This window comes from Oryzias latipes, chromosome 15, assembly GCF_053564925.1.
Source record: "Oryzias latipes strain Hd-rR chromosome 15, Olatipes_Hd-rR_3.1".
Taxonomy (NCBI): Eukaryota; Metazoa; Chordata; class Actinopteri; order Beloniformes; family Adrianichthyidae; genus Oryzias; species Oryzias latipes.
In genome coordinates, this window is record NC_136251.1 from 15337515 (window position 1) to 15363538 (window position 26024).

At 38.9% G+C, this 26024-nt stretch overlaps 1 protein-coding gene across 1 annotated transcript in view; it reads right to left on the reverse strand.

The window, feature by feature from the left end:
* nrg3a (neuregulin 3a) overlaps nt 1–21622 on the reverse strand; it is a 291917-nt gene extending 270295 nt beyond the window's left edge. Inside the window, exons 1-2 of the mRNA XM_078931499.1 lie at nt 21520–21622; nt 4311–4381 (exon numbers count right to left, since the gene is read on the reverse strand). Of these exons, the coding sequence (XP_078787625.1) occupies nt 4311–4359 (49 nt within the window). The 5' untranslated portion in view covers nt 4360–4381; nt 21520–21622. The remainder of the gene's footprint in view (nt 1–4310; nt 4382–21519) is intronic.
* Nucleotides 21623–26024: the final 4402 nt, after the last annotated feature.

Sequence of the window (26024 nt, forward strand, 5' to 3'; positions counted from 1 at the left end):
AGATCGATGAATCAGTTGAATCAATGGGAATAACAAGGCTGGAGATGAAAAAGAAATGTGAACATTGGCAAAATATAAAAATATTCCATAGAGTCTGTGGACCGAAGTGTAAGTGTTTTCTTCAGTCTCTGGAAGCTTGAGCTCTTTCCAATCACAGCCTGTGATTTGTTGGTCAGGCTGCTGGGATCCGCGGCATTTCCATTTCTTCGGGATCCCTTTTCAGAGCTGATTAAAAATGTGTGCTCCACTCTAGGATAAAGATCTGTAAACGCAGTGGGAAGAGCTCATCAATCCGCCGCAGAGTAGCAGACAATCCAGCGATGCAGCTGTCTTTACCTGTGGCAATGGGGATGCAAACGCACATGCAGCTGCTTCCCTGAGCTGCCGCCACAGAGAGACGGAGAACGAATGAAAAGGAAAAAAAAAAATTCGACAGAGCGGAGTGCACACTGGTAGAGCAAGGAGAGGAACAGGGAGGGAGGGAGGGAGGGAGGGAGGGAGGCAGGAGAGAAAGAGGCTGCACCTGCTGGATGCACCAATACTGGGAAGCTTGCCCGCCTCCGTTAGCAGGAAGCGGAGAGAATAAAGATGCAGGAAGGATGCAGAAAAAAAAGAGAATGGAGGTGTGTGTACAGATGAAGATAATGAGAGAATGAAGGGGGGACAGAGAGCTCTGCAGCGGCTCAGAAGGCAGAATGAAGCCAAGAAGCCCAAGACATCTGAGCCTAAGCACTAAGCACAAGTTGTCGTTCATTTGCTCAGCCCCACCCACAGTATGACATTGAGGAAGAGGGGTAGTGTGTGTGTGTGTTTGTTTGAAAGGGGCTGGGAGGTTAACTTAAAAACCAAAACAAACATTTTTTTTTCTCTTTTGACCATTTGTGCTCTAAGGATAAGACTGTAAACAACTATTTCAAAGTAATAATGTTGCTTTTAAATGAAAATGAAAATTGTGTTTTTAACATGTTCATGTGGCCTTTTTCTGGAGGACACATATATAAAAATCATTTAGCATAAAATTTCTGAGCGTTTCAAATCATCAGGAGCAGATGTAAAGCATATCATAGTTGGAAGTGCGACGTAGGAGGTACGGCAAGCCACAAGCTCCTTCTCTGCTGCATTCTGATGCATGCACTTGCAGACAAATAGATCCATGTATGTCTTCATTTTCCTTGTCCGAACTTGTATCTGGCTCAAAACATAAACAGATGGATGATGGGAAGTGGCTGCAGGCTTACTCCACACCAACAATCCCACAACTCAGAACTCTCACCACACCTTGGAGATGGATTTCTATTCAATGTTCTAGAAAACGGCACTGATTTTTTAAATTTTGGCTAAAAACACTATCATCTTAATTAAAGAGAGCTGGAAACACTTTTAGAATCGATCAAAAAATATGATTGGTGTGGGACTTAAAAAGTGTTTCAGATGAATTCACTAGATGCATCCTTGTTCTCCCCCTCCAAGGATTTCCTTGGATCTGTGGGTGTGTATCAGCTGTTCATCTAGCAAGTTTTTGGTTTGTTTTCAAAAATTATAATTCTGATTGGAGTATTTTCTCTTTACTTTCTTTAACAAAAAAGTTAAAATATGTATATATATATATATATATAAAAATAAATAATTCAACCAAAAACAAGCTGTAAAAATGTTAATAAAATAATGCGGCAGGTGTTTTGTGAGCTGCTGCTAGCTTTAGCATCTCGTAAAAAGGAACAGTTCTCACAGTGGACAGAGTGCCTCTGTTTAAGCTATTGAATCAAATTTGTCAAACTCCCACTTTTGGTAGAAAACAGCTTTTCGAGCCAGTGATGTGCAGTCGGGGTCACATCACCGACTGCACAGCCGTTCCACATAACGGGAGAAATTTGCTGTTTTGGCAGCAAGCTCCTCTTTGCTAGCTGCCATTTTAAAGTCTGCGCATAGCAACAAAGGGGCATGCTGAGCTTACCCTGGACAACGGAGGCCCAAGAAACCAACATGTTGGCCAAAAAAAATCTAGAATTTTCCCCCAAATAAACCTTCTTTATCAACAAATTCAATTTCATCGCTAACATTGATTTATTAAAGATTCAAAGATTTTTTTTAATGTTTTGTTAGAATACATAGAACAAAAACAATGCAAGAAGATCCACAAGTCAGGCAGAACTAATGTGAAAATAGGAACAAGCAGGAGAGAAGTGGTATTTTATGCAGGGCATCACTGCTTGCTTTGAATGGATGAGCAGCAGTTATTGTTGGTTTTAGGACATTCGGCGCAGCGTGCTGCATTTTAAAATATGTTTTTGTGAGGCCAAACACTTGTTTCAACCTATGCAATGCAAGAGCAGTAAACCATGCTCTTTGCTGTCTCATGCCTTTATCATCTATGTGAAGATATTTTATTTGTGTCACTTTTTCATCATTCTCCTCTGATTGAAGCTGGAAAACTGCAACAGTTTGATTGCTATTATGTTTTTTTTTTGTTATGTATTCCTCCTCTTTCACAAAAGTTGAACATAGTAAACCAAACAAACACAATACCAACAAATAAACAAAAAGATAAACCTTTCCAGCAGTGATTATTTAATATTACATCCATCCAAGTGCATGCTGGGATTTTTTTAACCTACTATGACCCAGCTCAGGATTACAGCAAAATAAGCACTTGTATGGGGGGTTTGGCTGTGCTATTCATACATTAAAATTAGTGGTTGGCAGTATGCAAAGAGAACTTTTGAAAATCAAATCATAAAATTATATTGTATGAAAAATGCTATACATTTTCCACATTTAAATCATATTTTTGTATAACTGAAGAGCTGAAACAAACGCTTAAAATAAGAACTATTAAATAACTCAAACATCTCCTAAGAGGAAAAGTTTGGCTTAGCAGCAGTTTGGGTGGAAATATCATTAAAATGTAAATTCCCAGCCGGATCAGGAAGAGAATGGCAGGGGTGGGGGTGTATCTGGATAGGATAAGGTTATTTCTTTGAAAAGCTTTTAAAGGGTAAATCCTTTGTTTTTTGTAAAATCCTTAATTGTTTTCATCCACTGTTTTGCTTGTGAGAAAGTTTGTACGGTACAGATCCCCTCAGTCACTTTGGTTCAGCATCCTGTGAAGAAATGGAGACCTGGAGATGTTCAGGTAACGCCCCCAGAGGTTTTTATAGCTGAAGGAAGGGGTGTCCGGTCTCCCCTCTCCTTCTAGAGTTTTTTCTCCTTTGGTGCAATTGATGTTCTCAAAATGTAAAATAATACAGCGTTCCATCATTTGTCGTGGGAGTTATGTTCTAAGAATAACCTGGAATAGGTGTAATCCGCAAAGTAGAATTATCAATGTTGTGATGTAAAACACTCACAACAGTGTGTACACTTTTCTAAGACAGACATGAACATTTTCACACTTTTCTGTCTTGTTTAAACTCTTAAAGTTTAAACTTTCATAGAGAAATAAGACCAGTATTATAAAAAGTAAACAAAATCTGCTCGCGATGGAAGATTTATGAAGATATAGTAAACTGAACGAATCCTGTACATCAGACACGGGATGGAGGAGATTGATTGACAAGGTCAACGGCTAATCAAAATGCAGAACACAGTGGACCGTTAAAAAAATAAAAATAACATGCAGAAATACAAAGAATAAAGTCTGTAGTGAAACAAAAAGTGAAACTGCAAGAATGCGAAAGGCGAGTCATGATAAAGCATTGAGAAAAGAAAGACCCGATGAAAATCGTGTTTTTAACACGTTCTTGCGGCATTTTACTCATGGAGGACAAATATGAAAACTCACACTCAAAATTATTTTTCTGAATATTTGTTCATTCAAATTGTGAAGCCAGAGCAGGCGTATGAAAACCATTTGAAAATGCTTTTAGCTGTGACGTAGGTTCTACAAGCGGTGGGCCACCAGCCGTCTGCTTTCCTCCCTTCCAATGCATTCACTTTTAGATAAAATGGACAGAGACACCCGCGAATAGGCAGAATCTGCGAATACGGAAAACCCCCGAATATTGAAATGTGACTAAGCAGGAGAACACTCTACATCTTCATTTTCCTTGTCTGAGCTGGCTCAAAACTGTACGGCTGGATAGCTCCAATATTGTTCGCCATTTTTGTTGCACCGCTAATGTTAGCTGGGGTTGTAGGTTAGTGGGAGAAAGTGTAAACAGATGGATGATGGGGGAAAATGCAGAACAAATTCCACACACTTTGGTGTGTGACAACTAATTGGGCCTTAATTTTAACATAAAAAGCCAGGAATCCTTTAAAGCCCACATAAAACTTTCAGAGATGCAATGATAGAGACAAACTTACATTACCTCCCTGTACTTTCTGTTGTGTCACAGTTGCTGTGACTGTGGTTGCCATGGTTCCTCCAAATCCCAAGGTTCTACCAATGAAGTGGGAGAAATAGTCAGTGTTTGTACAGTGATATAAGTAGCTCACCTACTTGATTCCCCATTAGGGATGACCAAAAGGGATTTTTAAGAGGTCAGACAGCAGGTAGTGTGTGAAGGAGGAAATAAGAGATGTTCATGTGGGAGAGAAAACAGCATTTTTTACTGAATATTAACAGCATCAAATTATTAAAATATTAGAGAGAGAGACAAACATGTGTGTGTGTGTGTGTGTGTTGCTCTTGAGTTGTTAGATGTTTAATATGGACACTTGTTCAATAGGTACAGCTGTTTTGTTAGGAAGAGGTGCAGCGATGTAATCTGTTAATCTGCCTATTGCAATAAAACGCACAGAAATGGCAACTATGATGGTGCATCGGAATAAGAAAAATGAACTGCCAACTCACAACCAAACAAAAGTGTTTTCCAAAAGTAAGAAAAACACATCATTAGGATTTCTTCTGCACTTTTTATTTGAATAAAGGATCAAAGAGAATGGAATGAACCAGCTTACATTGTCGCAGTGTGCTTGCTGGGCATAGAGGACCTCCCTTTTTACACCACTTTTTCTAGTATTTAATGTGGATAAACTGGACAGGTGCGGTTGTAAAGCAGTTGAGACACTGCTGTGCTTGCCACGGTGCTAAAACATCGAGTCTATTTTTAGTGCTACACAGCTCAACCATGTAAATTTGCATTAATTTGATGGAGCAGACACAGTCTTTGAGGGACAGAGAAAGCCAAACATCATAACCATATCAGAATCTGCCTGAGTTTTAAAAGTAAAACATGAAAATCAAGCACCTTTAAGTCAGATGGTCAGAGGAATGAGTTGATTATATTCTTCATGCTTCTTTTATATTCCTGCTAACTGCTTGTTTCAGGCAAAACCACTCCCAAGTGAGCAGCTGCTAAAACTACAATTTTTTTTATTTTTTACAAGCCGTTCAGTCCGTTTGGTTCACCCCTGAGAAGGCTGTGTGTAAAAGCAAACCAAGCCAAACAAAGGTGTGACATTTATTGGCATTCCCTGACTATTAAATCAAGTCTACTGGATTTTCCTTGTGAAAAAAATAAAATCTCACATGCCCGGTGTGTCTTACAAAAAGGACCAAAACGACTAAACATATTGCCTGTATAATAACCATAGACTGGGCCTTTATTGACATTTCATACACTGAATAATCTCTGACATTACCCACAGGTTTTTGTCTGGTGAAAATAAAGCCTTAAGTGCTTCATTGCCATGATTTTAACTCGCCCAACTTAATGTCTCAAAAACAGCAATTGGGCAGGACAAAGAATAGTTTGGAACTTTGTTTGGACCAGCCATTAACCAAACCAGCAGCCGACTGAAAAACCATCATCTTAACCCTTTAACTCCCTGCTCAACTGAACGGTGGAGTAAATTTTGAAACTGTATGCTTTTGAACATACTTGACAATGGTGAATGATACTTATTACTATTGTCACCCATGACAACAAGCAAAGGAAAGTAAATGTTTTGATTTATTTTTTCCTCAATGGTAGTTAAAAGGGTTAAAATGAACATGTGTTAGCTCCAATGAAAATCAAAGCTAATCCCCTCCCCCTGTCACTAAGTTGTCATGAAAAATCAATATAGTAAAACATAAACAAAGCTTAAATAAACATATTGTTATCTGGGCTGTAGAGTTGAAATATTCACAGTGATGTGGAAGTCAATGGGGACTTCCTGCAAACAGTTTTATATCGTCTTTGAAGGAAATGGACAGTTGGTTCAATTGTTTGTGATTTTCTACTTTCAGATTGTTAAAATCGAAAATGTCCAAAGATGTGTTGTTCACCTTTCAGCATATCCCCTCAGCAGTCACCACAGCGCATCTGCTTTCACTGAGTCGCACATTTGGCTTACCCTGAGATTTTTACACCAGATGCCCCCCCCCCCCCCCCCCCCCCCCCCCCCCCCCCCCCCCCGACACAAGCTTGTATTTTATCTGGGCTGGGGACCGGCACAGAGAGACCCAGATTTGGGTCCCCTTGTGGCCTCACATTTTGGCAGTAGTGCAAAGGGTCTTGCGTGAGGACCCACACTGACTGAAGCTCACTGTGTCCCCTGGGAAATGAATCCTGGCTTCCCATACACAGTCAATGGAGCAATTCAGCCATTTATTAGTGGAAAAAAACAAAAAAATGTATTATTAAAATGTGTTTTTTTCTGGTTAAATTTCACTTCCAAACCAATTTGGTCCCACCGTGTTTAATGTCAATATTGAACGCAAGAAAAAGATGTTTAAAAAAGATGAGGGAATATGAGCACGGGAAATTGTTTATCAATTAAATCTACATAAGCACAAGTATAATTAACTCAATTATGACTTTTTGAATAAATATGGGATATTTCTATTTTTTTAACAATAGGGGAGTTTAGTTTCAAGAAAGATTTCACTCAAACTCCTTTTTCAAAGCAAAAGGCAAAAAGATTTTAGCCGTAGAAAACATTGCCATATCATAATTTACAACAACAACACAACATAATAATTTCGATTATACCTTTTCTTGCCTCAGAAGCTAAGAAATGACACAGGCTCAAAATGTTAACACAGATGTCTGCCATGTTGCTAATGCAAAATTTACTCTCGTTTTAAATTCACTCTCATATTAAGTCTATTTCAAGGAAAACTCTTTCAAGTCAAAGCCAGTCAGTGTAGGAAACGAAGACAGTGGAGCTCTGCGTCAGAAACATTTACCCACTTTGATCTCCCTGAAAGCTGAAGCGGTGATGTGTGTGTAAAGAAAAGGAAAAGTGGACGACACCTCGTGCTCAGAGAAGATCAAAACCCAACCTGGTAAGTGATGTTTTTTTTTCACAATTATGCATAAAATCAATATAGTTTATTTAAGTTTACCTCACTTTTGCTTTTAGTTTTTTTTCCCTTTAATAGTAGAACCTGGCCAGCCTGGGCTTGTCCACATTTGATCTGGATCCTTGTTTTATCTTTTTCTTCATCTTTGATGATAACGCATTCTGCTGTGTCCCAGTTCCCTTCTTACCCCTTTCTGGCTAATTCAGCAGGAATACGTGTTCGTTTTTCAGTCCCCCAGCATTTCTCTGATTTATTTTTTTCATGCTTCAAACCCACTACGCTCATTTTACTTTTATTTGTGCTTTGCAGAGTGCTGCAGTTACAAGTTATTTTGCAAACGTACTGCAATATATTTTTTAAATGTTCTATATAAATCTTCATTTAAAAAAATGTTTTTTATTTTTTTTTAAATACATGCATAGTTTGAGCTTTATTCGGGTTCATTCCAATGCTGTACATTTAGCAACCTCTTTTCTGTGCATCACTAGACTGACATTTGACATGGCCTTTCAAAATGATATAATAAGCCAAAAAAAGGATCCGTTTCATTTTCACATTAATATTTTCATTCATTCATCTTCTAAACCCGTTTTGTCCCTTTTGGGGTCGCGGGGCTGCTGGAGCCTATCCAGATCACTCGTGGGTGAAGGTAGGACACATCCTGGACTGGTCGCTAATCTGACGCAATCACACACTCATGCACACTCACATTCGCAGGGATAATTTAGAGTAACCAATGAGTCCCCTGAGAAAACCCACGCATGCACAGGGAGAACATGCAAAGTCCACACAGAGAGGTCCCCCAATAAGGTTTTGTTTCAGGTCCCCCAGCTGGGACTTGAACCGGGGGACTTTTTGCACCACCGTGCAGCCAGCATTGACCATTTATTTGTCATATTCATATGCAATGGCACCTGTTCTTCCCACTGTCATGTTCTTTATAAAACACTGGGTGGTTACTGCCGAGGTGGAGCCAATTACTATATTTGCTTATGTCATCTCCTTTTAAATGCCAAGTTCACATTGAAAGAATCAACCGCAGCAGAAAAATCGTTTCAGAAGGCATTTCTGTGGATCGTCTTCTTTTCTGCCAATAGGATTTTTTAACATGAGTGTTTTGGGTTGTGCAATATTGGACATTTCTCCCCCTTAAGACGAAAGTTTCTGTCTTCCAAACTGCAATATTTACAGATGTTCTTTTTGTAATTGGGAATGTTTACATCACGTTCATGTTTGAAGCTGGTTGCCTTGGTTCTCCAAGAGTAGCTTGTGCTCCAATTTGTTCACAAGAAACAACATATCCTCAACCTAAATGTTCAGATCCATTAACACTTTAACACTGGAGCTTTAGCTCCAGTTTTGACATTTTTGCTCTAACTCTCTAACCATTAATGCAATAATGTAACTCCAACGGATTCTAAAGCTGAGGAAAGCAGCTTTGCACTGATATGCAACACATCAGAGAGGTGAAATGCTTATGCAAGTAACGTTTAAGTGTTTCATATTGGCTCCAATCCACTCTTTCCACCTCAGAATGAACTTTTTTTTTTTACATTGAATGCATAAATGGTCAAAGAGTAATGGTAGTTCAAAGAGCTTGTGATATTTTGCTATTGCCCGTGACAGCTCCGGTGTTAAAACAGCTAACTCGCATGATATGATTTTCAGTATATGGTGAGCAAAAAGTGCCAAAAACCCCATATAAATATTCCATAAAAAGTTGCCATTTGCTGACCTGAAAGGGAACTTTATGATTGATGCGTATGTCTGACCACTCTTCGCAGGAAAGAAAAGTAAGAAGCAAAAATGTCCAGCCAATAAGATTTGGCAGAGCATATGATGATAAGAAAGGTTTGTGCTGAGAGTCACCCCCCCCAGTCTTTACAAGCTTTTGGGTAACAGGAAATCAGGGTTTTGGATCTTTGACTTGGTTCAATTCTTCTGTTTTATTCTAGAAAAAGGAGACACTTTGAGCAGGAGTCTGATTCCGACTCCTTTCTATTTTCAAGTTTTTTTTCCTCAACAGTTTGATAAAAACGTTTAATTATAGCGTGTTCTGTGCAGTCTCAAGATGCACAGTGTATGTTTAATTCAGCATTTTTAACTTTGGTCAAAAATACTGATTTAACACGTTTGTGCTCTTGTAACTGCTGACATTGTTGCATATGACGTGGTAAATAAAACAAAAAAAAGGAATAAAATCAAACTATTACATTCCCATTACTGTGCTGTACTGGAGGAGAACAATTATTACATTCATCCTTTTAAAACATGCATTAGAAGCAGCATTTTGGATTGTTGAAATGTTTTCTAACATCACTTTTGGTCCTTTTTGCTTGCCACAGTGCTGCTGTGGCCACGCATTCATCTGTCAGCCCACTCTCTTCTGTCTCTCTTCCGTCTATTTGTCTTGCATGTTGGGTGAGACCGTTTTGTTTTTCTCATTTTTGGTTTTTCCCTTTTCTTCATGGAAAAACAATTTCAAATTTTTTAAGCAATGAAACAACAACTGTAGAACTTAGATATGGGGTTGTCAAGCAGTACTAACTCCTATACAATACAATGTAGTACTAAGACATTGCATGAGTAAGGTTTTTTAATCTTAGTATTTACTCAGTTTAAACTCATCTTTTATGGAAAAATGTAGCCTCTGGAGCCAGTTGTCGATAAAAGCTATTTATGTCTGCTACACCAAAAATGAATATTAATATGTTTAACTTTTATATCATTCCTCACCCTGCCTTACTAACGTTCATTCCTCCTTATTATAAATCTAAAAAGATTAGCATCTTTGAGATTAAAGGTGACCTTCTCTGCATATCCCCTCTTGCGTGATACAATCATTTTTTAACACCACGAGAGATTATACAGACGAGGGTGGCATATGTAATCTGCAATCAAAGACAAAGTTCACAATTGTTCTTGTAAATAATCTCTGCATGCTTAAAGAACTTAAAGAAAATCCTCAACAAGTCCGACTGTGCTGCTTCTAAGTGACCTGCAGACGGGTTAACCAACAAATGTCTCCATCTCTAGTCTGCAGTCACATATTATCTTTCATTTTTTATGCTTAAACTCTGTTTTCTTTTCTCAAATTATAATTTAGGTTCATTTTTTAATATTAACTTTGTTTTATTTCTAACAGCCAGTATTGCTTTGAGTCCCTCCTGCCTTCATTGTTTCCTTTCTCTCTGGTGACCCTTGCTGAGGACAGCCATGGAAACAAAAAATCTTCTGAAGAGCAAGAAAAGCAACAATTTGTTTTGCTGAAACATTTTCTTTTTAATTCGAATAGTTATTCCTAAAGGACTTTTTTGTTGTTTTTCTTTGTAATCCCTATTTTGTTGTCAGCTTTTCAGGCTGTAAACAAGCAGTCTTGCTGGATTGCATGTCTGCAGTCTTATAACTTTTATATTGGGACTAATTTTAAATATTCTGACTTAAATATTCTTAGAAACGTTTTTTTCTTAACGCTAAATTCCCATCCAAATACATGAAGTCAACCAACCTAAACTAAAAGAACTAAAATCCAATAAAATGTCCAACTATGGTCAATATGTCAAATTTAAAAATGACCAGATAATTTAGTTTGAATTATTCAAAACTGTTTTATCCTTTGAAGCTGTCAGTGTCCTAGTGGTAAAATGTCTGCCATTAGGGTGTTGGTTCAAATCCACATAAGATTCAATAAGTGGGACCCAATGCCTTTCTGATTGACACTCATCAATAAGGGGTTGGATAAGGGCAGACAACTGCAACTTTTATCGCTATGAGAGCAATTTGGTCTACTTCCTTTTTTACCAAAAAGAGTTACAAAGTTCCACTTCCCTGTTTAGAAAAATACACTTAAGCTAATGTATGTGTTTGGGACCATTAAACCATATATTTAACTCAGTATTTAAGTATTTACAATAATTGAATTGTAAGTTTTTTTTCTTCTTTTTTTTTAACTTTTGACATTAGCATTGCGTTTGAATTCCTTTCAAAATAAAATACACCGTGTCAAATAAGAGGCTCCTGCTGCAGATAATTCATCTGAAATACGGAAGGAAATATGGAAGGAACACACACTCACATGCAAACCTATTGGAGAATTTTCGATCAACCAGTTGACCTATGAAGCCTGTTTTTGGACAGTGGGAGGAAGCTGGAGTGCCTGGAGAAAACATGCATGCAGAAGTGTTGGGTTAAAACGACCTGCAACATCTGAACAACAACATAAGCAAAGAAAGACAACAGACCAAAGGTACCTTTAAACGAGGACAACAAACAGAGATCATACCCAGCAACAATCTCTCTCCGCTCTGGCGCACAATCTGTCGCCTCCTCCTTTATTAAGTTTGTTGGGTTTTCCCTAAGTTACACATGTGCTGAGTTCTAAAGGGAGGGGGAAAATAAAAGCACAGCTGCAGCGCAATCAGAAAACATTAATTGTGACATGTCTGTCTTTTCACAGTCTTCCCACATCATCTTCGGACCTGCAAAGCCTTTTCTCACGGATAAACTAACACAGAGCGTCCTTCGATTCAGGTTTAGACAAAGCTAACATGCAAGTTCTCATGCTAAGGCTGGGAAGACGCAAAGAGAGTCGTTTTCCCCCCCAAGGGTTTCACCTTCCTGTGAACAGAAGGTCAGAAACACACTCTTCTGCAAACATGATTATATCATCTATGTAACTAGGGAATGCATAAAAGCAAATATGAGATAACTTATATACATTATTCCAACAGTAAGGAAAACATGCAAACTCACAGTAAAATCCCAGCCAGGATTTGAATTTAGCAGTTCCTATTGCTTCAACATACACTTGGAATTGCAAATTCTGTAAGTTAGCCAGAATGACTAACTTTTTTTTCCATAAAAGTTGATTCTACTCAATACATCCTGAGAAAGACACAAAAATTGAGTCAAAGAAATCAAATGACGTTCTCTCAGTAAATCCCAGAGTTCTCACTCTGACTGCAGACCTTGGAGTGCCTGCATGGAAACAGAATCAATTTTGGAAAAATTACCTTTTTGTGCTTAGGCTTGAAGTTCTAATAATTGTTTTTAAATATGTGGTGGTTAAAGTGAACTTTTATTTTGAAAGGTAATTCCATCCATCCATTTTCTTAACTGCTATTTTCTCAAAATTACAGGATTTGCTTCACTTTTGTAGAATTTTTGTTTGTGGGAAATTATTTGTTAATTCTCTGCTAAGTGCTAGTTTTTAACACTCTCCTGAACACAGCACATTATGCATGGAGCTAAAGAGCATGTGCATGAAAATAAAGTGGATATTTATTGGATTTGTAGGGGGTTTTCAAAGTCTGACTTAGAAACAGGACAGGCAAAAACTACAGTGTTTAATAGGAGAATATAGAATTAAAGTAGAAAGTAGAATTTTGCTGTAACAAAAAAAAAAAAAAAAGGCGGCGTGCTCAGCCTTTGCATCACATACTTTCCAGCTGATTAGCCTGTGTCTGCATCAATAGCCGCGTTTACATGGGCAAAAGTAATCGGAATGAACGTCTGATCGGAAAGAAAATGTGTCATGTAAACGCCCCGTTCGGAATACTCTGCCCCGATCAGACTCATTCGGATCAGAATTTCTTTCCGATTGAGATAGGTGGGTTATACCGATCGTTTATCCGATCGTGGAGCATGTAAACGGTCATTCCGATCGTGTGTCACTACTGCTCTGGTTTACGTCACGCATAGACGGTGTTTGGCTGTGAGAAAGCTCATACAGGACCGTCCAGCTCTGCGGACGCCCCGTGAAAAGCGCCGCTCTGCTCTCGCCCCGCTGGCTCTCCCCTCTCTTACACCCCTTACGAAGGGAATGCGGGGAAGGGGCGCTTCGTACCCCCCGACGCTCACTCGGTCCACTGGCACCCGAGTGAACAGAGGAGCTGGATTAATAATTTTGTGTCCGAGGGGGGAGGATGCTTTGTTACGTGTGCGTTTTGTTATGTGTGGGAGAATCCAGACTGCGAGCCGCGCCGCCGCTCTGGGTTAGCGGCTGCAGGACTCAGGAGGAACGGTGTTCGAACAGACTGAGCTCCGGCCGCTAGCTCAGAGTGGCTTTGGTTGGGGCGGTCTGTGTGAACTTTTCAGAGCAGAAATCAGAGCAGAAATAAATGTCGCGGGGTTTCACGTGGATTTGTGTTTCCAGTTGTGTCCCGACAAAATGAAGGCTGCTGTTATTTCCAGACATTTATGTGCGCTAATATGCAGATTGCTGCGTTTGTCGCACGGTCCTGGATTCTCGTGTCCATCAAGGCTAACGTTGTTAGCCCGTGTTAGCCTGTCCTCAGCCTTCTTCCAGCTGTTTCATTCACAAAACAGCACTGACCACACAGATTAAATATAACGATGAGCGAACAGGCGCTTCATAATATTCATGACATTAATAAAAGCACGTTTGAAAGGTCGTCTCGTATTACGGAGCTGCAGCACGTGCTGTCTCTCTGTGGCAGCGGTTTGTTTACAACGGGATCTAGTTCCGCATCCGGGTGATTTTACACTACTGCGCAGTGCGCATGCCCAGATTATTCATTCCGAACGAAAGCGTGAGCCATGGGAACGTTTGTTCTAATCGGAAAAAGGTTTTCTGTGCCCATGTGCACGGGTGAATTTTAACCCGACCATTGATCCGATCAAGATATTCTGCCCATGTAACCGCGGCTAATGATGCTAATAATGGAGGGATCGAAGATGAGGTATCCGTGCACTGGTTTGGGCTTTCATCAGCTCTGTCAGATTGCAGCAGCTGGTGCTTGGAGAGGAAGAAGATAGCAGGAGACATGTAAATAAAGTGCAGACCTTACAAAAATAAAAATAAATAAATAAATAAAAAAAACATTTACCTTAAAACAAAAAAGGCAAGACAAAACAAATATTAGTTTGAGACGCCATGGCGGGCATATATTAGCCTCTAATACATCCAGAAGCACAAACATTGCAAGGCTGGATAAGATTGTTCATGTTCTTTGCCTCTGGCAATTCAAAGTGTTTACATGAGCAGAAGAAATGTCTTTTCTGCATTGTTTTTTTTTTTTGTTGTACCAATGGCTCTTCCTTACTATAGGCATTTGATTTTAAAGTTGTTCCATTTTTCACCTGGGATTCAGATGTAAAAATCGCAAAGTTAGGTGTAAACCAGCACCGGTTCAGGTGCTCTCTCTATGCAGATGAGAGTTTTCTCTGGGCACTACGGACTCCTTCCACAGTCCAAAAAAACTCAACTCAACCCAACTTTTACCTAAAGTAGTTTGCATGAGCCCTAACAACCCCCTTATAACTGTGCACGAGGCATAGGCAGGAACAGAAAATGAACAGATAAATACACTTACCGTAATTTCCGGACTACAAGCCGCTCGGACTACAAGCCGCTACTTTTTTCCTGCGCTTACAGCCCTGCGGCTTATTCAGTGACGCGGCTAATTTTTGGATTTGATTAGCGGCCGCCATGTACGTACTTTCGTACTCAGTGAATAGTTTGAATTCTCTATCTAACACCAAGCACAAGACATTTATATTCAACACACCTCTAAGCAGCCAAACAGCATGGACTTGACTTCAGGTCTTAGACACTTCAGTCATGGTTCAACAAAATGAAACACGCAGGCCCAGCCGCATCCCAGAATCCTTTGGTGCCATTAGACCCAACGTGCACGTGATCGCCGCTACAATATGATGAAGCTTTCAAGTTAAAAGCAATCGTTAAAAGCAGCGTAAAAAAGTCCACCGTCACCAACGGGTTTGGAAAAGCCGGTTTGCTGCGTGACGGAGAGAACAGCGCATGGAGTGAATTTACACTCCATTTACGGTTTCTAAGGAAACCGTAAAAGCGGAATTTTGCTTTGAAAAACTCACAGCCTCCGTGTGAGCTGGAGACATCTTCTCCTGCTGATTGAGCTGCGGGGCCGATGGCAGTCTGAAGGCTCCCACACATAACAACGCACCCGCCCCTCATACACAAAACGTACAGTATTAAGTCCGATTGCTTTGCACAGAAACGATTTGCTCCATTCACCGGCGCAATGGGGACGAAGTGCTCCTCCTTGAAGCAGCCCTGGCCAGAAGTGTCGGAGTAGATAGGAAGGGGAGACAAGGAGCGCGCGGGACGGGAGCGGAGCGCAGAGGCGTCCGCGGAGTGCAGAGGCTTCTGAATTCTGACGCACGCGCCGCACTGAGGCGCGCGTATCGCGCTGAGGCGCGCGCTTTTCAGTCGCCGCTGCTGTATTTTACCGGTGTGTTTTTTTAACCAGCCCTGTTACTCCCATAACGCTGCCGCGACACAAGCGGAAGGAGAGCTTTACCCGTTCACCCCTCCATGCACTGCTGATACTCATTCTTAAACACGTACAACAGAATGGCGAGCCGGGCATTGCCCTGCCTTTAGCCCCTAAGACTCATGGGAAATGTGGAATCGCGGATGTAAATTTCCTCATCATAACTGAGGGATGTAATGTTGATTATATGGTTACTGTTTGTAATTTTATGTATGATACCTAGATTGTCAATAAGTAAAAAAAAAAATGAAATAAAAACACCATAACTGAGGAACTTGTGAACAGAATAGAGGTCCATGCTGTTTGACAGATGTCGATACACTCAAATACATGAGCCAGAGGCAAAGCTGGAATCACCCACAATGTGATAATGAATTGCACTCACTCTGGGATTCTGGCCGTGATCTATCAGGGCGACAATATCGCCTAACACATGCGCGGCTTGTACTCTGCCGCGGCTTGTGTATGTATAAAACTAATTTTACACATGAAAATGGGTGGGTGCGGCTTGTAATCGGGTGCGCTATGTAGTCCGGAATTTACGGTAATTTAGTAAAACATTGTAAAGTATGGTTTGTTTTATTAAATTATCCATTTTAACAGCAATAGATATTCCAAAGTGGAATATATATATATCAAACTTTTCTTGAAATTAAGTAATCAACAGAGTAATAGAAAAAGAAAATTTACTTCATTAATCAGTCTTCTTAACAAATGGTATGGTGGAAGATGGAGCAAAAAAAAGAAAGATTAGATTAAACAGATTAACCATAAAGTAATTAGGCAAGACAGTGAGTTTGTATGTGTAAATCAGACGAAACAAAACAAACATCCCAAACTCCAAAGCTAAAGCCTCTGAAACGTGTTCGAGTGACCACTTCCAATGAAAAAGCGTGTTGCAGCCTTCCACGTTCAAAACTCTTGTGTTCACGGGTAGCTACACACATCTTTAATCCTAGAACACTATTGCCGGGTGATTTTCACCCGAGCAAAACAATTTACATGAATTTCAATAAGTCGCAAGTCAATGAGTATGTGCCTTCACCCGGGAAGTCTTACATGTCCCAGGAATGAACGGACCAAACGCCAAGTTTCTAGTATTATTTTATTATTTTTTAGGAACTTTTTGCTCTCAAATTGCAAAATTTTCAGTATTTTTTGAGCATGTTTTCTTCCTATCTTTCTTTTTCATTTTGTTATACATACCACAGTGTTTTCACAGTGTTGTCATGTTTTGATCTATTTTTTATGACAAGTACTTCCAACTGTAGGTGGTGGACATGCACTAGTAAACAGTAGAAAAAAAAAAAAACAAAGAAGAACCCTTTTCCTGCTGGTCTATAGGAACACTTTATGAAGACATACGTTTTTTTAACATGTGTCACATGCTTTGTGTGAATGTAGCAAGAGACGCACTGAGGTGGTCACAAACAAGGCCTAACATGAACAACATGATGATAAGCATTGAAAAAAATGACCATCACCATTAACACAGAAAAGCAATATGTCTGAAACATTTTGCAAGACACAGAACTACACAGTATAAAAAGAATAGTTTCGCCATGATTTTCTAAACTCTTAAACGTTACCAAAGAGAAACTATTTCTGGAGTCAAAAGAAGCAAAGATTACCCAACCAAAAAAAGTGGGCTGATCAAAACAACAACAAAAAATAAAAGAAATATAAAGTGTGGAAAATGAGACTTACAACAGTACACAGCAGACTGAGCCTTTCCTTTTAAGTTGGAACTGCAATCATAATAATTGTTTCAGTAGGCACATATTTTTCCTTTGTAACCAGTCACTGGCATCTCAAATTCATCAGCTGTTCCTGTTTCCAATTGTTCCTGTTCTAGTGTTTGTCAAGTAGGCCTTGAATCTGGGTGTTTGGGTTCCAGCATAATTATTAAATGCCATATTCCTTCTGTGTATCTATCTCTGAAATTGGAGCAATTACTGCTGTGCAACGTTGCGTGCCACTGCTGCTAACTTAAGTCAGGTATGTTAAACACCAAATTCCCCTTCTGTACCACTCAAGGAACGTGCTAAGACTATAATGAGTGTGCAGGATTCTCTCCATTTAGTACACTACTGTGCATTTTGGGGGTAAACAAATACTTACCCACTTGAGGTATCAAATGTTTTTGATCATTTATTTTCTAACTAAACCCATGTGTTGAATGCGTGTGCTGTGGTTACGTTGGACGCATACTCTCTGCCTGTACTTTACAATCTTGCACTCCCGGCTAAACACTGTCCGCATTTAAATGTGTTGTGCAGCTATATGGCGCCGGCTCCTTTCTGCTGGCTCCTCTTATGCGTGCTTTGTCTCGCCTGGGTTGCTACCTGCAGGCGTGCCGTTGGGCCACTTCGGATAAATGTAAAATGAAGTTAATGGGAGAGTGTGCTCAAAGCATGCCGAGCTTTTTTTGTTGTGCGAGTGCCTGCTACTGTGATATTTTACAAATGCGTGTCTGCATTGGTCACATCTATATTAAAAACGTCTAACCTTGAGACTTATTTGTTTGTGGTTTGATATATCATGTTTAGAATCTGGATTTAGTCAGTCTTGTTTTTCATCACTTGTTAATTTAATTCTTCTGTTCTTCAGGTGTTGGAACAAGTGGTACTTCCTTTCATTCTTTTGTTGTGTTTTAATTGTGTTTTCCGTGTGTGTTTGTGTGCCACTGGGTGTCTCCCCTTCTGGTGTGAGCACTATCCCTTGGTTATTCCTTTCACGGGGGTTTTGACATTGGTACACTGCCCTTCTCTTAATTTTTGTATTTCAATGGCGTTATTGTTGTTTTTCTTTTATGAAAAGTGTGTTTTAAGTGAAAGCCTTCCTACTTGTCTTTTTCCCTTGTGCTAACGTCCATTTTTAAAACATTTGAGGGTATGTTTGTCCATTCCACAGCAGTTTTCTGGGGACATAAATTGTAAAAATACTATAAAAGAATCGTTTTCCCTGTTTCAGCCCTGTCATAAGTAGAAAAATTATGATCAGCTTTACAAATTCAAAGATCTTATACTATACTAAGATCTTTTAGATAAACTATATAAGAAAGAATCTTAAATAGTTTCGGGGAGAGAAAAAAAAGATTAAATAAAAAAAAAATAGATTGACAAAAACCTTCTTTTTGAGCAAGAACAGAATGAGGCCAAAAGAGGACATCCGTCAACCCCTGCTCAACTCTCAATCAAAACTTATCCTCAATATTGGATCACCCAGCTTGGAAGATGGTGTGCAGATCATCAAAAAAAAAAAAAAAAAAAAAAAAAAAAAAAAAAAACATAATACAGATGCTGTGCTGTCGATGTCATTTTTAGGGCAAACGTGAAGCTTTGGATCACACATATTTCATATTTTATCTCCCCGAGACAAGCTGAATGACAGTGCCCCGGTAAAGTGTCAAGGAAGTAAAATAAAAACTTACAAGGGGAATTCTCTTAATTAACAAAAAAGTATATGAAAATCAGGAATATATATTGTTCACCCTTATAAGGCCATTCATCTTTTGCAGTCTTGCCATTTCATTTTTTAAAATGCAATTCTCCAAGCTGATCGCTGATCGTTAATTCTTCACTCGAGTCGCGTTTTTTTCCGCGGAAACTCAGTTGCGTCTTCTTGACTTGTTGAATTTTGTTTTCCAGCTTATTCCACTTTTTAACCATGGATTCATTCATCACGGCGGGTCGGCTTGTGACCGGAAAAAGGTGAAAGGGAAACGGAGTTCCTCCCTTGAGGTGATATCCAGCGCTAAACGGGTCTTTTAAATTTGGAACCACATCTCTAATTAGTTTGAGTCCCCAGTTTTTAGTGTGTGCCTGGACTGCTCGTGTCGCCACACACAGATCATTCTACAGGTTCCTAGATACTTTTAAAAATGTCACCCCCAGTCTTGTTTCCCTATTCTGTCTTATTCCCTGTTTTCATGTGTCCTTGTGTAATCTTGGTTGTATCCAGATGGTAGAGGAGACATGAAAAGGGGATATGGGATGCGGACCGTTTGGCCTGTGTCATGAGATTAAAGATACTGAAGATTGCTCACTGGAGGGATGTAGCTTAACAAGTTGATAACATCACATGCAGTGAAAGCGTCAAAGTGGTTCCTGCCACAGCTGCTCCCAGGACTCTTCACCAGATTAAACAAGTAATAAAAATGTTTAGATTATCAGAAACAACACTGCTGTTTTCTGGTCTGCATAGACGTCATTTTCTTGTTCCAAACCAGACAAGGCTTGGAAAGCGGCGACTGTGACACAATTTGATTTGGATGATAAAAAAGGCAGGAAGCATAGAGCAATTTCAATTCCTTTTAAAAAGTATAATTTTCATTTTTTTCCTACTTTAGTGGATTGTGATGATTCAATGAGTGTATTTAGTTATGAGAAGATTAGAATGATGTAATATATTTGCCTAAAAAAATTAAGTGATGGTTTTAAGGCAGAGGATTTTAACAAAATTTTGACACCTCGATTTTAATCAAGTGAAGTCTGCAGAAAGAGTCTCTTTTTATTTAGCATAATTCAGCATGACCCCCCCCCCCCACCCCTAAGAGGGTGGGAACTTGTCTTCAGAAGTAATGCTAAAATCACTCATGTTCATCAAACTGTCTGATGTTCCAGCAGTTTTATTTTATTTTATATTTTCCAAAGAGGATTAAACTATAACTTAGACACTTTTCTTTATTACAGATATCCATTCATCCATCTTCTATTCTTTACTTGTATTAAATTAATGACCAGAATTTGTCACTTTTGGTACAAAGAAAAGGTAGCCAGTGACGATGTTAAGTGATACACTAGAAAAAGCACACTAAACACACAGACACTTAAGTAGATGTGAAGATCAATATCAAGAAACGCGATACCAGCCAATCATCACTTCTTGGCTTGGTATCATCCCTGTAAGTCCCCTTTTTTGTTCACCAGTTTTCCCTCCTATTGTTAGTCTTATCTGCCAAGGGCGGGATATTGCTTTGCTTGCAGACTCTTTGTCTGATACCAAAAGCTTTAGGATGACTGACTGCCCACAGTCCATAACTGGTACTTCAAATGCACCTATCAAGCTTTTAAAGATACCATGCAAATAAAAACATGTAAACCAATATATAAGAGTCCGGAATTATTAGTATAGTAACTCCAAAACCGATTTTGTCCAGAACAGAATTCCTTTTGGAGTCCTTAAGGTATTGTACAAACCACGTTTTGGAATTGTCTTTTTACTGAGACTATCTCTTTAAGACCTGAAGGCTCATACAGAGGCTCACAGGTTGGTTAGGAAGTGGTTTCATTGTTTAAGAGTTCCAGTACATGCCCATAGAGATCGAGATGGACTATAAGAGGTTCATGCAAAATGCATCACTTACTCTTCAACCTCCTACCAGAGCAAAGTTTCCCTGGACAGATCACCTCTTCAGTCTACAAAACCACCATTCATCAGGCAACTGAAGAACATCCAAACAATATAATGTCTCGCCAAAAATCTCAGATACCGAGGATATTTGTTAGCTTGAATCAGAGTATCCAGTGATGCTAGCATCAGACAGGAGCTTTTTACTGTTCAAAGCGAAGAATGAGGGCAGCAGTTCTGCTCTGTCAAGAAAGATTTAATAGACAAGCATTCCAGTGTAAGTGCGACAATTAGTGGATCATCCTGATGAGGCATAACAAGATACAAGATTTCTGGATCACAGTGAGGGTAAATATTAAATGGTATATATTTATATTGTGCATTTACCTCTTCAGGCCCAATTTTTTTTCCAGTCACAATCCCATTCACTCAAAAACACTGATGTTGATAGAGTTAACCAGACCACCAGGAGCAGATAGAAGTTCAAACTAGCCAATCTCCACAATAAGTATAAAGGACAAGAGTGGATGATGATGATGATGATGGCCATTTTGAAGCATGCTAATGGACCACAGATTTTTTTTTAACTTTCATTTATACCACCTCTCACAATTTAATTGGTTGCATTAACAACGTGGGTAAGTGCATTACATTTACCTTTTCAACTCTAGCTGGAAAGATGTACACCATCTTTCTGTTACGGCGGGGGATGGGGGAAGCACCCAGGCGCAGAGAGGATGAGGAGGCAGAAGGTTCCAGGGAACAAGGGTTTTTAATAAAAACTACAAAACAAACCACTGCATAATCAGGAAAACTCAAAATACGAAGCACACTGGAAACAGGGAACATTAAGTTATAGAGCAGCACAGGAGGAAGGGAAAGACGATACTTAAATACACACAGACAAGACGAGACACAGGTGAACACAATCAGGACAGATGGGGACCAAAAGTAAAACTCGAATACAACACAAAACAGGAAACCCTACAAAATAAAACAGGAAGTAAACTCAAAACATCACAGAACAAAAAGAACCAAAACACAAAGGAAAAGAAACTGAAACCATGACACTTTCACACAGTAGCAAATATCGTTGAGCACTAAACTCCCAGGTAATAGCAATTCCAGTGTTTTTATTGTTACATTGCATATGTTCTTATTAACTGGGCAAATAGTTCTAATATACATACATCCAAAAAAGAAAAAAGATAATAGGGGTTGTGATTAATCCAGTTTTGTTTGGTTCCACCCTATTTCCAGTTCAATTTTCCTGGTTGAGGAACTGGTGCTGTAGTACGACGGAGTTTTAGGGCCACCAAAACTCCACCAAAATTACGAGATTATAAATTGTAGATTTACGAGAAAAAAACTTGTAATTTTACGAGATTAAAGTGGAAATGAGCATACAGAGCAGCAAGTGAACGCTGCGCAGCAGCAAAGCAGACCGACTAAACTCAATTGAACAGGTGAGCTGAATGTTTATTGATAACGTTCCAAATGTTTGGGAAGCTCATTTGTTTGATTTACGATTTATTAATGTTTTATTTATTGATGGGTGTTTTTTAGGATCTCTGCAGCCATCGGTGTCCCTGCAGCTGTCCACTTGAATCCTTTCTTCCTCCACCAAAGACAAGATCTCTACGTTTGTGTGACGCTTCTGTCTGAGGAGGAGGAGCACTTTTTGGCATTTTCAATGTTTTAATGCTAATATAACAGACTACTTTCATTCATCTTTATTGTTCTATGTTGAAATGGGACGTTTCATCTGGAGGAGGGGGCGTATGTACCAATGTTTACTTCTGCATTGGTGTTCGGTTGACAGGTTCATGACATAATGAGACAAATGAACTTCAGGGTGTTTGAATGAAAAGGAAAATAAAGGCTGCAGCGGTCCTCTACACCCAAACGTGGCTCTGAGCTCCTTATTTTGCAATGAAACTCCGCTTTACCGACACCGTGCCCCGGAAAGCCGGCTCCACTGATAATCTGATTTTGAGTCCCCAAAAGGTTTAGAATTTCTTTGTTTTTTAAACCTATCCAGAAATAAAGCTTAACAAAAGGCTCCACATATTTCATCTTCTCTCTGCTCCGGAAAACGGAAAACTTTGGTGTTTTTTCCTCGTTAATCTATGACTTTTTTTCTTGTAAATATGTGACTTAAAATCTCGTAATTTAATAGTTATGACTTTCTTGCAAATCTACAACTTAAAAGTTATAATTCAAAAAAACATTTGTTTTTGTAAACTGGCCCTAAAACTCTGTCGTACTGTAGGATCCAAAATGCAGCAGTTTTTGATGGAGACTTTCATAAATTAACTTAAATAATGGAAAAGGTAGAAGCAAAAAGGGTGACAAAGCGAGAGACCTGACCGAATTGGAAAAAAAACAGAGACTTAAATAGACTCAAGAAGATTGACCTAAATGAAGTCAGCTGTAGATAATTAGCAACTTGAACCTGGTGTGACTGACAGGGACGACACAAAACCTGGAAGCAGAACATGAAACAAGAGAAACGGAATTGAGAACAAACCAAACAAGCATATTTCTTACTTTGTGTGCTTTTGAAGTAAAATAGAATTTACAAAGGCTGTTTATTTATGGGAACACGGGAAACTGTTGTTTTTACTATATCTGGTTTTAAATCCAACTAAAATTTAGCATTTTCAATGTACATGATGCTATAAAGCAAAGTAAGTGTGCTCCAGAAGTAGGCAGAAGTCAGAAAGTAATCCAAAAATGAAAACAAAAATATAAAGTCAACAACACTTTTTTTTGTTTTCTTGTGATTTGATTTCACTGAATGGAAATTCCTTGAAAAGGACTGTCATGCTAGAGAAATGACGTGTCCTGGGATAAAACATTTTAGCATTTTAAAGCCGGTTCTAGTGTCACAATATGTCAGCAGACTTCTGACCTTTGCCATTCACAGTGACAGAGGTCCTTGAAGGATATTGCTCCTATTCAGCTGACATGTCAACAGGCTCCTAAGGCCTCTATGTTTGTGAGCTGTATCCTTTAATGCAGCAATAGAGGGCACGGTCTTGTCTCTATGCCATCATGTCCTACTTGGTTTAGTAAACTGGCATTCTTGCTGCCCTCAGACCTACTGCAGTCCCAAGGCAGTATGTTTCATGGGATCATCCATCTGTATTCTCTAACAGTCCAATTCAATTTAAAAGACAAGTATTTGTCACAAAAATTCTAAATTGTGTGATTCAAAAACAGAGATAACTGCATCTTTATGCCTGAAAAAATTGACAGATAATACAGGACTTAAAATGTCAATTTTAGCAATAAATAACTGCGGACTGTCCTTAATTAGAAGACATAAAGTAATGTGCAAAAAATGCTTAGAACTATGAAAAATTGGGAGCCTCACAAAACAATTATTAATTTCCTGATTTTTTTTTTTTTTACTTCAAAATCTTCATTTTTCGCTTTCCTTTTCCCTAAATACATACAATAATCAAGCTATTTGCAATCTTTCATATTAGGTTTGCTCCATAAGTTCCACTTTGTTTCTACATTAGCACTAAACTGCAAATATTGTGCTTTCTAAAATCATTAAAGTAGAATTTCTCAAGACACTTTGTGTTTATGCAATTTGCATGTAATTAAGAAAATGTCTATTTTTATGCTTGGAGGAAGACTTTTGTGGCTATGCTCTAATGATCTATGACATTCCGCGCTGCTGTATTTTCTCCTGGAATCCTATCAGAAATGCTGTTGTTTGGAATGTCCCCACAGCAGAAACAGTTAATTGAGTATTAAGTGGGGGAAACCATGCACTGATTTACTCTTAGTGGAGCGAATTAGTGAGAACAGAAATGGAGACGGAACACTCTTATATTGATAATATGTGGATTTAACTGGTGAAAACACCTGTCATCTTGTGTCCTGATCTTAACTGTTATAAATATAATTTAAATTTGTGATGATCCCTTCCTCCCACATCTCTGTCTTTATTTCTGAAGGTACATCAATACAACTTCAGGTCTTGTATATAAATGTATAAAAATGTTCCAGCAAAAATGTTACAATTAAGTTGTTTGTTTTTAACCTGATGATGCCTATTGACACAAATTTGGATTAAACCATTTCTGCTCCAAACTTACTTTTATTTTGCATCTACATAACAGCAAAAACACAAGTAACATTTTTTTACATGGCTGGAAATAGATTCAAGAATCAAGTCACGTTTTAAGTTGTTGTGTTTGTGTTTGGATCCTCAGTTTTGAGTCTGGATGCTGGTATTTTTTGTAGTTGTTGTCTTCACGCCCTCGTCAACGAGCATTCAATCGGCATTTCGCGTTCACACTTAGCTATGCGGGTTTCTACTACCGTTTTCGTATTCTATGTACAGAACGTGTGGCCATTAAACACACTTTCAGTTTAACTAGGTTTAACTTTGACCAATCTGAGACTTGGATTTGGTAGTGACGTATGAATGATTTCCCCTTTAATTTACAGGAGTACAAAGCGTTTGAACATTGATCATGAAGGAGAAATTACTACTTGCAGTTTCTGCTCTGCCGTAATTATACGGCACCAAGTGTTTCATTTATCGGAATAGAGCTGGGTAAGAAAAGCATGGAGCGAGATTTGCCTTGACATTTCATAGACGCATGTCCGATGCTGTGTACGTAGCTTTAAAGTTCCCTTTGATGTCTTTTTCCCCCCTATTCATTGATTCTCTATCACCACCGTGCTTAGCAATTACTACCTTTATAATCTTAAAGCAACTATATCTAATGAATTTAATGTAAAGCATTTATATATAAATTTGTAATTATACAGCGCTTTCTTCTATAATACTTTTCTTCATACTTTTTTCCTTCTCTCCCCAAAAACAGAACAGTCCTATGGAATAAAAAGAAGCTTCGACCCATGAATAAAAACACAGACAGACATCAACAAGTCGACTTCCATGAGTTTGCAATGGGCTTGTAGGCTTGGGTACATCCACTTTTGTTGGCAGTGCTTCTAGGTGCAGGATAATCTGACTATAAATCTGACAGACTATTGCCCTGAAACAAGAAACGCTCTCGGAATTATGTTCTTCTCAGTCAAAGCTGCAGGTGTGGGGAAGGATGTCCGATTTTCCCCTTATGAAACATTGAAAATATTCTTGGCAGCAGTTACTGTAGGTGCACAAACTAAAT